Source organism: Lepisosteus platostomus, chromosome 7, assembly GCF_059453375.1.
Source record: "Lepisosteus platostomus isolate fLepPlt1 chromosome 7, fLepPlt1.hap1, whole genome shotgun sequence".
In the NCBI taxonomy this organism is placed as follows: Eukaryota; Metazoa; Chordata; class Actinopteri; order Semionotiformes; family Lepisosteidae; genus Lepisosteus; species Lepisosteus platostomus.
The window spans coordinates 46,670,026-46,685,823 of record NC_142617.1 but is presented as its reverse complement, the minus strand read 5'-3'; the positions used below and the strand labels follow the sequence as shown (position 1 = coordinate 46,685,823).

At 42.6% G+C, this 15,798-nt stretch overlaps 1 protein-coding gene across 1 annotated transcript; it reads right to left on the bottom strand.

Moving 5' to 3' along the window:
• Window positions 1-211: 211 nt before the first annotated feature.
• Window positions 212-13,684, bottom strand: LOC148658958 (long-chain fatty acid transport protein 2-like). The gene is made up of 10 exons (XM_088640777.1): window positions 12,830-13,684; window positions 11,472-11,681; window positions 9,851-10,009; window positions 7,171-7,295; window positions 6,398-6,592; window positions 5,174-5,264; window positions 4,536-4,734; window positions 2,309-2,406; window positions 1,431-1,561; window positions 212-1,025 (listed from the first exon to the last, which is right to left on the bottom strand). Exons 1-10 carry the CDS (start codon window positions 13,302-13,304, stop codon window positions 849-851), a joined length of 1,860 nt encoding a protein of 619 aa, XP_088496903.1. The 5' UTR covers window positions 13,305-13,684; the 3' UTR covers window positions 212-848.
• Window positions 13,685-15,798: the final 2,114 nt, after the last annotated feature.

Sequence of the window (15,798 nt, the reverse complement as noted above, 5' to 3'; positions counted from 1 at the left end):
TGAGGTGTGCTAATACACAATCATCCAATTTATAATTGCACAATTTGAGAACTACTTTTACTGTACATGGTATACTTGAAAAAGTATTAGGTGGGAGGCTTTAGGTCAATGATCAATGAGATTTCAGAGATGTGAAACTTCTGCTAGAGTACAGTGAAAGCTGAGCTGCAGTCATTCATCTGGGCACCTCTGAGACACATTAGACCGACAGTTAAAAAGGCACAGTTCTTTTATTATGCTGAATAAGTGAATAACTTGGGTAACAAGTGTGGGTCCAAGACCAGGCACCAATGGGTTATTTTGTCCAGGCATTTGTTAAATCCACTGAATTTAACCCATCACTCCACTCTGCCAACTCCCCCATGACACCCCAGACACGGGTTGTTCATGCATGATGAACATTTCTAAATCTGGAAAAAACAATGTTAAACTTTGATACTGGAATTAGACCAACAGAGTGATCCAACGTGACATTGTATTGATTATATTATGCAAGCAGTAAAATACGAAATTTTATGGCACATTCTCTATGCTTAACAAAAGCAAACAAGTACTGGTTAATTTCATACTGAAAAACAGACAGAAGAAACACAACAGTTTCGCTGGAGTTAATGTGGGATTCATTTTTACTACATAGCCAACGCATACTGACACAGGTCCCCACTCGAACTTAAGCAGACAAGTTCTGGTCCTCCTTCATCCTAGACCAATCATAAAAAATGTACATTGGATCACATCCTTACTCAGTATCTGCTGTTACACAATTAGGTTTGAACAATTTAGGGCAGCAAGGTTTTACTGTCACTATGGCAGTGTATGGCAGTAAAAGTTACCATTTAACCTTAACTTCACAGTCTAATGTTCCCTGAAATTATGGACTCGTAAATCTCCTGAGTCATCGGTATGTATTTCTTGCACTTCTCGTCCAGAAAGTAAAGGGCATCTTGGATCAGCTCTGGATTGAAGCCCTCTTTTGCTAACTTCACCTTCATCTGCTTGAATGTCCCAGTGACCTCCAGGTTTTTCTGAAAAGGAAAATGTGTGGAATAATAAAAGTGAAAATATAACAGAGTAACACACTGCTGGGACACTCCCTCAGTGCTAACAAGTGGTTCACTAGGAATAACAACACCCAGGAAGAGAGTGTATTAAGAATGTTCACTGACTGCTTCAGTCCTAGTAAATGTTTTGGCTAAACCCCCAGATGGAGAGCGGCGTGACTAAGGAGCAGCTACAGAGATGGAGATGGGGTAGATGCAGGGATGCAGGAGGCGAATTAAAGGAGTAAAGGGGCTGATGTCAAGAATGATGACAATTTCAGGGCTCGAACAGAATTAATCTGGCTGGCAAGGTACTGTTACAGTATAACCGGTCTGAATTATTATGGCCGTTTAAATGTTGCTGGTTAGTGAAGTTTTAGAAAGTCTTACCTGAATCCTAACAAAGTGAGGTCTCGCATAACTTGGGAGGAAGCTGGCAACGTGCTTGTAGATGGAGACGCAGTCAACCTGTTCATCATTTCTTAATTTCAGCGCTGCCATCCCTATTCTTCCTTCATGCCCTGGGAGCGAAACATTAACCGAGACAAATATATTTCCAGTGAAAATTAATGAGCAACAAATCTGTTAAACTTTTAAGACAGATAATGGGGCAGAGCAGCAGAAAAACTTTTAAGTGTTTCCAGGAAGAGTTTGTTCTTTCGAGAGGTGTTCTCTCAAGGTACCCATTCAACCATTCACCCATTTTCTAACCGCTTCATGCAATACAGGGTCACAGGGAGCTGGGACCCATCCCCAGTCCATCGCAGGGCACACACAGACAGCAAGGTGCCCATCATGATCAAAACAGGTCCAAAAGCCAACTTTGGAAGTAATACATTTCCCTAATTTGTCAGCTGTTTCTTACTGATAAACAAGTCGTCCAAATACGATTTGAACTAAAGTGAGCAGTGGAAATGCACAGCAGGTTAAACACAATCAATACACAAGACCTTCCACATTCGGTCAGTTACTCATTGACAGCAGAGTAAATGGTACTTCACTGAGGGGCACAGAGAGTTCACTATAGGTCAGAACTGGACCCCTCGATGAGGGTGTGAAGATCTAGGGTTCGAATCCTGGCTGTAGAGCCCGCCAGCCTCACAGAGCTGGCAGTATTTCTCTTTGGTTCTGCCCACGTCATTACGCCAGCTACATGTATATCAGAAACCTGGGTCCATATTATTCCATTAAAAGCTATCCTGTAAAAATGTATTGAAATGTCGGGATTTTTAAAAAGGACAAATTGGTAAAAAGGCGGGTGTTGTTACCTGGCACTGTCACACCATATACACTGGCTTCTTCAACGAAATCCAACATGACCAATGTGTCCGAAACTTCTGTGGTCGCCACATTTTCCCCTTTCCATCTGTTAGAAAGCAACAGAGGTTCAGTTTTTTACTAACAGTGTGTGCTAGGTACAGGACTTCAGTCTAACACTGATCTGCACTAGTGGGGTCCGCTGACACTTAATTCTTAAAAATGGTCCCTTTTGAATTCTCTTGCTCTGTACGCAACTGTGGAACAAAGTATTCACTTTAGCCTGTGCCATTAATCAGCCCTAGCTGACAGAAAGCCACATGATAGGTGCTGATAGATGATATCTATTACCCTTTACAGAAGTACCCAGCCAGAGACTATTACTTCACACAGCTGCACGGGCGACTTCCAGTAAAAATAAATTTCACTTTTAACGACTCCTATTCAAAGTGCAATTGCAGGTAAGTTTCCAGGGTGTCTTGAGGTGCATTTCAATTAAGAAGTGAATAAAGATCAGTTTTTGTTGACTCCCCTTTTCAGCCAGAGAATGAAAACTGAGTCCTTTTCGGCTTCAACAGAGAAGGGAGACTGATTCAAGTAACCAAGATCCCGCAAAGCATTTATAATGGCTCACTAAGGGAGAGGTCAACAACATGCCTTAGGCAGAAGAGGAACGAAGGACAAAGTCCTTTATTAAACAGAAAAAGCATAGAAGAGGCAGGAGTGTTTTAGGTATTCAAAATACGCAATATTAATAAATCCCCAGGAACCGATGGCACCTTGCCTGTACGCAGAGAAATGAGAGATGTTATTCGGAAGCCGTGGACGTAACTCTTCCAATAGAAGCTCAAGACAGGGATAGTGCCCTTGGACTGGGAAACAGCTGATTTAGAGCCCACTCATAAGAAGGGTGACAAAACCAACCCAAGCAATTATAGCCCAATAAGTATAACACCTATTACATGTAAGACAATGGAAATTAGGAGAAGAACTAGAGTATCACCTGTATGGAAAGAACTTATAAAGATTAATTCTCTAATAATAGCTGATAGGCAGTGAGGGAAATGCATGTGTTCGGATTGAAAATGAGTAAATTGGAAATAGAGAGTACAGGGGTGGATGTTCAAACTGGGATGATGTAATTAATGGAGATAATCAGTGGGGTGGATGTTTAGTGGAACACCACAGAGATCTGTACTGGGACCACTGCTCTTGCATATTTATATCAGTGATCACATTCCTGTCCAAGTTAGAAAACTAGTCAAGTTTGCAAATGATACCAAAAGTGGAGGATTAGCAAACTAAAGAGCAGCAAAGGAAATACAGAAAGCTTTCAATAAAAGTCTACAAAAAAGTCTAGGGGTAAATGGTAGAAAAGCTCAGACCATTACACATAGATAGCAGAGCTATAAACTCTAGATACAAATTAGGAAACATTGTGCTTAAAGAGTTTTGTTGGCACATATTTTAGATCTTCTCTAGACAGATATGTCAGTAAAAATAAATGTCAGTCCAAAGAAGATACATTCCAGGGTTGAAAGGAATGTCCGAAAAAACCTGAACCTTTTTAGTCTTGAGCAGAGAAGACTACTAGGGGGCCTTATTTAAATATGAAAAATTCTCAATGGCACAGACAAAGGCAACCCAGTAGACTACAGTGAGACTACAGAATTAACAGTGAGACAAGAACCAGAGAACACAAGTGGGAACGAACTTGAAGTGGATTAAAACTGGGAAAATGTGGAATTTCAATACAAAATGCTGTGGGAGTATGGAATTGTCTATTGAAGGGAACTATTGAAGATGATGCCATGGTGTCTTTGGAGAACCAGCTGGATAAGAACAGTTAATTAGCTAGCCAATTTGCTACTATCCAATGGCTTAGATGGACCAAATGTACTCCTCTCATTCGTAATGTTCTCCCGTCAAGATCAACAGAATGGAAGCACTTTTTTATACGAAGGGTTGTAGGAATCTTGCCTATGTTGTTAAAGCCAATACCCTGGCTTCTTTTCAAGAATCGAAACTCAGGTCAGCTAACTATTAGCAATCAAATGAGTCACATGGGCTTTCTTATGTTCTCAGGAAGTGATGTGTGTGCCACACATGTAACTGTTGCCCGGTCAGCGGACTCTGATATATACAGATATATACTGTATATCAAAGGGTCCAAGCAGTGTACAAAGAAAATATTGAACAGTCCCGAAAGGGATAAATGAATTCCTCTGGTCTCCTGACCTGAATGTGTCTCCAATTCGGTCCTGAAAGTAGATGAAATTGTCCTTGTCGATCTTCAGAAGGTCTCCAGTGTTAAAGTAAATGTCTCCTTTCTCAAAGACGTCCCTCAGCTTCTTCTTCTCTGTTTGTTGCTGGTTTTTTGCGTAGCCAGTGAATGGGGCAACTTTGGTGATCTTTGTCACTAAAAGACCCGTCACTCCTGTGTTAATAAGACACAAGATCACACTAAGGCTTAACCCTAAACCACTGTTGTAAATTCAAATCCATCCAATTTCTAACACTTTATCCAATACAGGGTCGCGGGGGAGCTGGTGCCTATCCTGGCAAGCAACAGGCGCAAGACGGGGTACACCCTGGACCGGACACCAGTCCAAAGCAGGGCATGCACAGACACACTCACACCAGATCCAATTTTTCCAGAAGCTAATTAACCTACCAGAAGTCTCTGGACTGTAGGAGGAAACAGGAGCATCCGGAGGAAACACAGGGAGAACATACAAACCCCATGCAGCTAGCACCCACTGAACACAGGGCCCCAGCACTGCAAAGCAGCAATGCCCTAAATTCAAATCTGAAACATTAAATTTCAAATTAATTTGCATGCGTGTCCAAAGGTTTTTGTGATGAAAGGTTCTTACCTTTGGGAACTTCCACACAGAAACCTCGAGAGTCTCTCACTGGCTCCTCTTTCTCTGTGTCGTACTTTATCAATGCATAAGGGAAGAGTTTCTATGATAAAACAAAACACAATTTAGCCGACCAATCACCACAGTATTCTGGGGTAACGTGTGGGGTTACAACCAGGTTTGACTGGTTCTGCAATGGAGAGGGGACCCTAAGGAACAACAGGGTGCAATGGATCAATGCATCATCACACCTGGCCATCTGTGTACAGCCATATCCTGAAAGAGCCCTTGGCAGCTGCCACAGGCACACCTCCAGCCCGCTGGGGATCAGTCAAGAGCCCTTGTCAAGAAGGCTTCCAAAGCCCCAGTCAAGGGAGGACACAGGACTTTTAGAAGAAGGAAGGTTTGTGGGATAGATGACAGCACTGGACCCCAGGAGAGGACCCAGACACTCGGAACTCTGCAGGGGAGCAGCTGAGGAAGGCCCCGGCATCATCTTCATCCCCCAGTACCTGACATTAGACTCAGGAGGGGAGGCATGAGAGAACCACCTTGTTTGGGACAGTCAGGACCCGGAGAACATGCCTAAGAACCACCAAAACAGCTACCTGGGGGACAGAACTGCTGGACTGCATTATTATGGGACAAGTCGTTGGTAACAGTGGGGCTCTTGTGTCTGGTCTGGAATGTGTGTCCTTTGGAGCTGGTTTTGTATAATGTGCACTGGGTGGAGTTGTGATCACTAGAAAATTAAAAGGGCACTTAAACAATACTAGTGACTGTTGCTGGTCTGTGCATGGACTGGTGACTCTGGGAGATTAGAAGAACTGAGGCGAGGGAAGAAGGGTCCTAGCACCCTTTAGAATTGCTAGGTGGCGCAGTCGTCTACAGAGCAAAAGTAATTCCTAAATTTAGGGTGCTTGAATAAGGGGTCACACTATCTGCGACCTTAGCTTTCCCAGAATCACTGCTTTTTTAAGTGAACCTACTTGACTGGTGAATGGATTATCAGGTGTTCATCAAGTATTCTTTTCAGGGATGTTACATGATAAGATTTGAGAGCGTCAATGGTAAATTACACCTGTTATTGTCCTTCCAGTTCTGTTTCTGTCTCCAACTGCACTTTGGACATAACAGCTCTGAAGCTTTCTTCGAACTTTCTGTTCCGTCTAACAGACTAGCCACTGTAACTGTTGATTCTGAATGTAAACATCTGATGTTTAAGGCGGTGTGTACCTTGTGCATATAATTTGCCCGTCCGATTGCACCAACTTTTCCCACATAATTCACAAAGCCAACATTGCCTTCTGTAGCTCCATAGCACTCACAGAACCGGATATCTCCAAATCGCTGGAGAAACTCCGACCAGGTGTCTGATCTGACACCATTGCCAAAAGCCAGCCTGACCTTATGATCCTGATCATGGTCTTTCTGAGGAGAGGAAGCAAAAGATGAATACAAAGTAGCTGGGCACGTAATGCAATGTGACACTGGGCTGTATCCTCAGTCATCCTTTTCGGAAAAAGGAACAGCATGAAAAAAGCAGAATACATGAGTAATATAGTTTCATATTTCTTCCCGAACTAGATCAGGTGTTACACTCTGAGAACGAATATAGTGGCAAACAGCTGGGACATATTCAAAGTCACTGATGCAGTAAACAGGCAATTCAAGATCAACATTTGGAAAATGATGTACTGTATGAATTGTACTGTGAGTACGCAGTACAGCAACAGGACACAAAATCTTTTACATAGTCTGCTATTCCTTAACCATCTTTTAACAGACTTGCTTTAAAAATGTACCATACCTGCAATACTGTCTTTCTCAGCCACATAACCAATAATAATCATTTTACAAATTGAAGCAAGAGCAGTTCTGTTACACCTTAGAAATGTCAGTTTAGGTTTTAGCTTGGCAGAATCTCTTCCGGTGTCGCCTCTTTCTTCTGAGGCCTTTCTGTGCTGTGATGCACACCTCTAGAGGCTTAAACGACTGAGGGGAGTTACCTTTGGCGTGTTGCACAGGTAGCGCAGGATTTCCCCAATGTACTGGATCACTGTCACATTGTGCTTCCTACAGTCGTCCCAGAACTGGGAGACTGAAAACTTGCGCCGCAAAATAACTGTTATCCCTAGGAGGGAAGATATAGATAAAGTGGTGAATGATACAAAAAGTGGCATTTCCAAGTAGAAGCATGCCTTACACCTGGAGCACATTCATGCTCATGCAAGTTGCTAGTGACAAGCCGAGGACTTGATGGTGGGGTTCCACTGGGAGAAGCAACAAGCAACAAGCCTCTGGCAAACACAAATGTCAGAATTATACTGTCAGCTAAGCCCCAATATCACATAGACAAGCACAGTGGTAGGATAGAGGTAAGATTCGTTTGAGGATAAATTAAAGGCGTAGAATTTAAATCACGGGATTTTTGATTCTTCTGATCCTCACATTACAAATAAGATGTTGCCTTTTTGAGGATGTTAAAGATCAAACAGATATCTTCCTTGCATTAAAGGACTGCTATGCTAAACACAACAGTGAGACACAAATCAGAGGACACAAGTACTAACTACTAGGAAGTGCATTTTGAACTGTGACCAGAAGACATTTTTACACAAAGGGTGCTGGGAGCATGGAACAATCTGCCCAGCCATGTTGTCTATGCTCATACCCTGACTTCTCTCAAGAAACAGCTGGAATGTTTGCATCCAGTTTTTAAACAATTTCCAGTTTTCATTAATGTGAATAATTCCTTACACTTACAGTATATAGCGCTTTTCTGGACACTCCACTTAAAAGCGCTTTACAGGTAATGGGGACTCCCCTCCACCACCACCAATGTGCAGCCCCACCTGGATGATGCAAAGGCAGCCATAGTGCGCCAGAACGCTCACCACACACCAGCTATCAGTGGGGAGGAGAGCAGAGTAATAAGGCCAATTCATAGATGGGGATTATTAGGAGGGCATGATTGGTAAAGCCCAGGGGGAAATTTGGCCAAGACGCTCCTTTCGAGTAGCACCATGGGATTTTTAATGACCACAGCCATGACCCCAGTTTTAGATCTCATCCAAAGGATGGTGCCTTTTTAAAGTATAGTGTCCCCATCATTATACTGGGGCATTAAGACTACAAGGTGAGCACTCCTTGCTGGTCCATCTAATACCAGCAGCAACCTTAGTTTTGCCTTGGTACTGATGAGGCTCTCACCTGTTGAGCCCCAGTGGGCTGCCAGTTGTGAGTTGCAGGGTGATATGGCTGCTGGTGTTAGTGGAAAAACTTTAAAAAGAAGCAATCCACCTTCCAAATACTGGGATTTAGCTCTCCTCTCAGTTACTGTACTGTTTTAATAACTTGACTAAATGAATGCATCCATGCAGCATAAAAACACTTATTATGAAGGGTTTCACAATGTCCACGCCACCAGCATCTGATGTCATTAACAGACAATCAATAGGAGCTGTTTAGAAAGCTATAGGGGTGCACCAATTTTCAATCAAGTTGAAAGAGTTTTGCTACCTTCATTTCTTGAAGATGACATGCACAAAGATCACTAAGTAGTAGCCTGGTCTTGTCAGATCTCAGTAACTAAGCAAGGCAGTCCTGCTCAGTGCTGGGCTGGGAGAGCTCTTAAGAAAATCACCTTGCATATAAGCAGTATTGGTGGACCATTAGGAGGTGCTCTATTCTCTCTGGACCAAACTTTACAAACCAGTGCCCCAGTGTGGTGACCGGTGTCACTATGATGCTGGAAAAGCCATCTTTCTGATGAGACATTAAGCTGAGAACCTGACTATTGGATCATTAAAGATTCCAATGGCTGTGTTGGAAAGAGTAGAAGTGTCAACCCTAATGTCCTGACTAAAATCCCAGTTTCTATGGACACAACCTGGCCTCCCTAAAGCTTCCCCTTGTGGTAAAGCTACATCTCACTTGTCCACCTCATTTAGCGTTAGCTGGGGTGGATGAATGGTGTCCTCTCCTATATGTAAAGAGCTCTGAGATACTTTGAAATGATAATAAGTACATACTGTAAATGCAAAGAATTAGTATTAGTAGTAGTTCTCATTGCAAGAAACCATAAACCATAAAAGTTACTTATTTTGTTGAAATGGGAGTTCAATAAGACCAACCGATTAAGAGCAGAGACAGCATGAAAACCAGAAGAACAGGACACTGCAGAACCTGGATCGGCAGACAGAATTAGAAGCAATCGAAAGAGCTGTAAATAGGCTGAACTGCCTTCTATTTGGAACCCTTCTTGTCTCCTTATCTCTTCTGGATGCTTTATACAACTTCTGCATTGTACAATTTTCTGCATAGCATTTTTAAAATTATGCAAATTGTTTCGTGAACTTTACACTTTGAATCAATTTAACTTCACCAAATGCTTCTTTTGATGTTTATGACTTGTCTCCTAAAATCTAAACAAGAAAATAGAGGCAATACTTGTGTTAATAATTAACTAAAACACTAAAACCCACCATTTGAGTTCTAAAGAAACCACAATTCTTTGCTTGACCATTTTTTAATTGCTCTCCTTCTCAAAATTGGAAATTTGACAAGAAGGCATTTTACAAAGCCTATAAAATTAGTGACCAAAATAGTGAAGAACAGCTTGTGGCTGATTCAGTTTCAGACCTTTGTGCACCAGAATATTTAAATAACTTTACATAAATTGTTTACCCCTTTCTATAGCGCCACACAGGCCCATTAAGAGCCCAGCGCTGTGATAGAGAGGCAGATTAATGTAGATGATATCCTCAGAGGTCACTCCTACAATTCCTTGAAGGAACGATGCTGCCCAGATCCGCTCCTGGTTTATCTTTGCAGCTTTTGGAAGGCCTGTTGACAGGATACAAAGGGTTATGAATCCCTGCACCACAGAAAATAAGTTGTGTGTTTAATAAATTAATGATACTGTAACGCATACGGCCGCCCTTGCAGGTTGTTCGAGGCGGGTTACCAGCGCAGTGACGTCACCGTCCTTCCCTTTGGATAGCAGGGACCGCAGCCGCTGGGCTGACGGGAGACTTCCCTCTAGCTCAACTCGCTGGGTCCCTGTTGAGTGACGCTGGAGGCCTGGGTTTGAGTCCCCAGTGGTGGGGGGCCGACCTGAAGTGGCAGCGATGAGGGCGCATACCCACATGAACCTGAGAGTGCTACAATACTATACCTATCCTTTCACATTGTGCTGTCTTATACCTGTCCCTACTGTACATTGTACTGGAATATACCTCTGCCACCCATCCATTTTCTAACTACTAAGGGTCGAAGGGGAGCCAGAGCCTATCCTAGCAAGGCAGGATAAACCCAGGAGAGGCCGCCAATCCAGACACATAGACACAGGTGTGCACACACTCACAACACAGCCAGTTAACCAACCAGTATGTCTTCGGACCATACAAACTCCACACAGATAGCACTCGGGGTCGGAGTCGAGCCCAGGCCCCCAGGGCAATGCTGACCACTGCCCCACTGTCCTATATGTATGTCTTAATATCATAAACTATACCTGTCTCTCTGGAGTGTACAACAGCAGTGTTTCCAGCTGATATCTGATCTCATCACATCATAAAGGCTTGACCTGCTCAGTTCTGCATGAGAGACAAACCAGGATGTTGCTAGAGTTCCCAATCCTGGTCCTTAATGACCGGTGTGTCTGCAGGTTTCAGGGCTCTTAACAAGCTCGGTTAGCTCACTAATGGCCTAATTGAACCAGTTTAACAGCTTCACCCAGCTCTTGAGGCGCTGCTGCTTTAAAGAAGCTTGGAAAAGCTGAAGACACACTCCAGGATCCACGGGGAAGGGCGGTGACGTCACCGCGCTGATAAACCGGCTTGCACAACCTCTAATGTCGGTCCTATGCGTTACAATATGTTTGTATTTTGTATTTTTTGCCAAGATGTGTAAAAAAAAAATCTGTTTTTCACGGATCTGGTGAAAACATGCATTTAACCCAGTAATGCTCAATTACATGGTGTTGTACTTCATATATACAAAAGACAGTATAAGTGTTACTTTAGATTAATTCATTTGCACAAAGTGGCATATAATGCAATTCTTCTACTGTTAATGACAACGGTACTTCGCATGGGACTATATTATTGCATATATACTACAATTATATGCAGTGTTATTAAAATATGATGCAATATTGGTTCTAATTATTGCATTTAAATGGAATGTTATCTAATTTAAAAGCAATAATCTTTTTCTCAGTGGCGCAAATAGGCTTTTGTACTATGAAAGCATTTGTTAATATAATTTTTTCAAAGTAGTATTTAAACCTGGGCAGTGTACCTACCTGTGGTCCCCGAGGTGTAAATGTACAGAGCGGTGCTTTTCGCAGTAACGTGTGACCTCAGAGCCGGAGAGAGGGGGTAATCTGGCGCCTGCTCGATCTTGTCTGCGAGGCTCTCGACGCCTTCCGTGTCGGCCTGCTCACTGAGGATAAACACGGTGACGCGCTGCTCTCTCAGGGCAGGCAGCACCTCTTCCACTGCGCCCTTCAGCTCTACAACAAAGTTGTGATGTGATGAGCAACACTCGATTCCGGAATAATAGCCTGCAGGCAAGCGGAGGGGGCTCTTTGCATAAAGGGATGTGGGAGCATGGAACAAGCTACCCAGTCATGTCGATCATCGCTTTCAAGGAACAACTGAGATAATGATGTTGATTATTATTATTAGTACCATTAATACACTTTATTTTATATAGCGCCTTTAAATGTAGCATCTCAAAGCGCTTTTCAGTAGTTGTACTCTCACCCTAGCGTCTCACCCTAGGTCCGCTTGTCGGCACGCCCGTCTCCATTTGGTGGTTTTGAGCGACTGAGAAATACTGCAACCGCCAGAGAGGGAGAACAAAGTAACGTAGCCAACTCATAGAGGGGGATTATTAGGAGGCATGGGAAATTTGGCCAGGATGCCAGCGTTACACCCCTACTCTTTTCGATTAACACCCTGGGATTTTTAATGACCATAGAGAGTCAGGACCTCGGTTTTTACATCTCCTCCGTCACTATACTGGGGCATTAGGACCCACACAGATGACCGGGTGAGCGCCCCCCGCTGGCCTCACTAACACCTCTTCCAGCAGCAACCTTAGTTTTTCCCAGGAGGTCTCCCATCTAGGTACTGACCAGGCTCACACCTGCTTAGCTTCAGTGGGTTGCCAGTTGTAAATTGCAGGGTGACATGGCTGGTGGCACGATAGGTTGTAAGGTTAGCAATTTACAAAACAAATATAAGAAAGAAAATCGGTTAGAAGCGTAGCATAAGTTAGAAAAATGGAGCAGACACGGGCACTTATTAAAATAAAATCTTTTCTGAAGAGAAATGTTTGGAGACTAGAAAAATAAAAACTGGAAAGAGCTAATTATGCTGGATGCCTGCTACCGTTTGTAATCGCCTTTTCTAATGTAAAGGGAGGAATATACCGTTAATTCAAGTGAAGTGGAAATAAATCGTTCATAAACAATGTTATTATAATTCAATAAATGCTTGTTGCATTAACGGTTCTGACATGTTCTGAACAACATTTTTTTACTTCGAACTTACCGAGTAAGCGGATGAAAGAGTCTGAATTCTGCTAGAGCATTTTAACACCAGTAAAGTCGAGATGTGGCATTAACTGCAGCCACGAAAACAGAGAGCAACGTACCTGGAGCTGCGATCAGCACAGTAGCCCCGCAGCACGAAAAGCAATGCAGAAGAGAGTTGGACCTGATGTTATAATTCAGAAGTGCCGCTGTACATCCTAATTTAGCGAGTCCCAGCCAGGTCCACACAAACCAGGGGTCGTTTCCTAAATACAACGCCACCGTATCCCCTTCCTTCACGCCGGCATGTTTCTGGATCGCCCTGGCCACTCGACTGCTGAGTTTATCCGCTTCAGAGTAAGAATAAGCCTTGTTCTCGAACACGATAAAGGTCTTGTCTGGCTGCTTTTTCACCCACTCCAAAAAACAGTCCAAAATGGTGAAAAGGGGCTTTTTCTTCTTATACTTGATCATCCGAGCTGCACATCTGGCAAAACCCAAGAAGTACAGAAAGTCGTAGCCAAGGTAAGGGAAGCAGGAGTATAACAATAACGGCAAAAAAGCCAAGCCCGCTAAAATAGTAAATAATATAATCATGATTGAGAGCTGCTGTAGACTCGCACCCGGTTCTGTCAAACGAATACTAAAGTCCCTTGGTTGTAAAAATTTTCTCTACATTGTGAGGAAAAGCAGCCATTCCAACGATTTGCTTGTGGCTCAACTTTGTCCTTAGGCGCGATCTTTGAGCTCTAAGCCAAGATTTCAAAAGTTCAAGGCTACGTTTGGTGCCGTTCTCATATATTCATAACCGATTGTGGTTTTACAATGTCATAATCGTGCACTCCTACAATTAGCTCTAAATTTATGTAATCTTTGATGAGAAAATTATTGTCTTTACATTTCTTGGACAAGAAATGAGCAACTATCTAGTCTGAGTAGTTCAGGTGGGTTTCTGCGTCAGCATGCGAAGTCTGCAAAGGAAACAGCCTGGTCTGTAAAGGAAAATAGAAGGAAGGCTGAAAATAGAAGGAAAGAAACACATCTCGACTGTGGAGCCTTCTTCGTGTGTATATGTTCTGTGTCACAGCTGTGTTGAAAATTGAATGCAGAATGTACCATATAAGCTCAGTAGGCATATTCGGAGAGGAAAGATGTAATATTCTCTACAGCGAACTGAAATATTCAGTGCTGAATGTTTAGGCGAGGAAACCAAGGTAACACTACTTTTATGAAGAAAACAATGAAGAAAATGACTTTTTTTAGATTTTAAGATTTTAATTCCTGATGTTCTAGTAACTCGATGGAAATTAATTGCTTTCAAACTGGTTTTGGCATTTTTTAAATAAAAGGTCACCCGCTTAGTCCCGTGAAGACAAAACACAATGGGACTTTCCGTGTTGCCTTTTTCCTAAATTTATTTTTTAGAGCACTGCCTAACAATATAACCATTGTAAAATGAGCTGCCTTCCACCCCACGGTTTGAAGTTCACACTCAACATCCCAGCAAGTTTTAAGATCAAACAAGACAACGAAACAATAAAAGAAACGAGGAGCAAGCTCATTTCACCTAATTTAATCGAGGTAATAAAACACGTGACGCATTTATTCACTGATGTACTTGAGCAGAATGCAAATTGGACTACTTGGGCTACTTAATTAATGTGTTATTAATTCGTGTTATGTCAAAATATAGAATTGGGATGGTTTTTATGAAATAGAAAATAATTTACATTTTTATAAAGTTCAAAACAGATTTGACTGGGATTTTAATTATTTAAAAGTTCCACTGGAGCCGTTTCATAAAATGTCACTGGTACACCAGCAAGTCAGCAAGAACATTGGAAATGTACTTAAACTCTTCGGAAATCACTTCCATATCCTCCGTTAACCGAATGAATGTATCTGTTATTTGAATTTCAAACTGGCCTGCTGTTTCACCGGGTGGCGCAGTGGTCAGCGTTAACCAGCCTCGCCAGTGCTGATGCCCTGGGTTCAGTTCCTGGATACTCTGAGTGGTGTTTGTATGTTGTCCCTGCGTTCGTGCTTCCCCACACGGTCCAAAGACACGGTGGTAGGTTAATTGGCTTCTGGGAAAGCTGGTCATGGGGTGCCTGTTTCTGTCCGTGTGTGCCCTACGATGGACTGTCCAACTTGTCTTGCACCGTTACTCCCTGGGATAGGCTTTAGTTCTCCCGTGACCCTGAATTGGATAAAGCTGTTAGAGAGTAGACGCACGGATTTTGTTTCATTTAGAATACTTTCCTGGACGTAGTGTAACACAAACATGTCGCGTTAAGGGCGCATCACTCTCTCTGAAAGTTCGGATTAGACGTAAAACCAAGGTCCTGACTCTCTGTGGTCATTAAAAATCCCATGGTGTTTCTCGAAAAGAGTAGGGGTGTAACCCCGGCGTCCTGGCCAAATGTCCTATGCTTCCTAATAATCCCTCTCTATGAATTGGCTACATTACTTTGTTCTCCTCCGACAAGCGGACCCTGCTGATGCGGGATTAACGCTAGGATGAGAGACTGTCTCTGAAAGTCGGAAGTGCATAATTCAACGTTGCCTTCAAAATGTTACAGAAGAATAAAAATGATTATTGTTACAGTGCTTTGGAAAATGCATTTAAAAACGCATTCTGGTTACTAGTACAACACAATAACCAGAACTGAAACAAATTAGCCACGACTGCAGGGAGAGACACCAGCTAAAACACAATGAAGACCCCTGTGGCAAAGTGAGCTGTGTATGAATGATCGCAAAGTTGACTCCAGAGGAGATTTCCCCAGAGGAAAAAAAAATGTTCTCACACGATAAGAGACTGTGCAATAATAAGTGTGTGGCTCCTTTATAAAAATACACTCGTGGAGTAATTGACGTGAAAATACAAACATAATTGAAAATAATGGATTCAAGTAAAGACCAATATTCCCCCCAGTGAAAAAAAAGGCTGTTATTTCAGTTTTATGGATAGATGCTTTAAATAAAAGCAGCAGGGACACATGCTGCTGTTGTCTTTTCCTGCCTTTGCACCGTAGAAACGGGCATGCTTGTTCATATGACACATTGTGAGATATAGTTTTGTATCAAT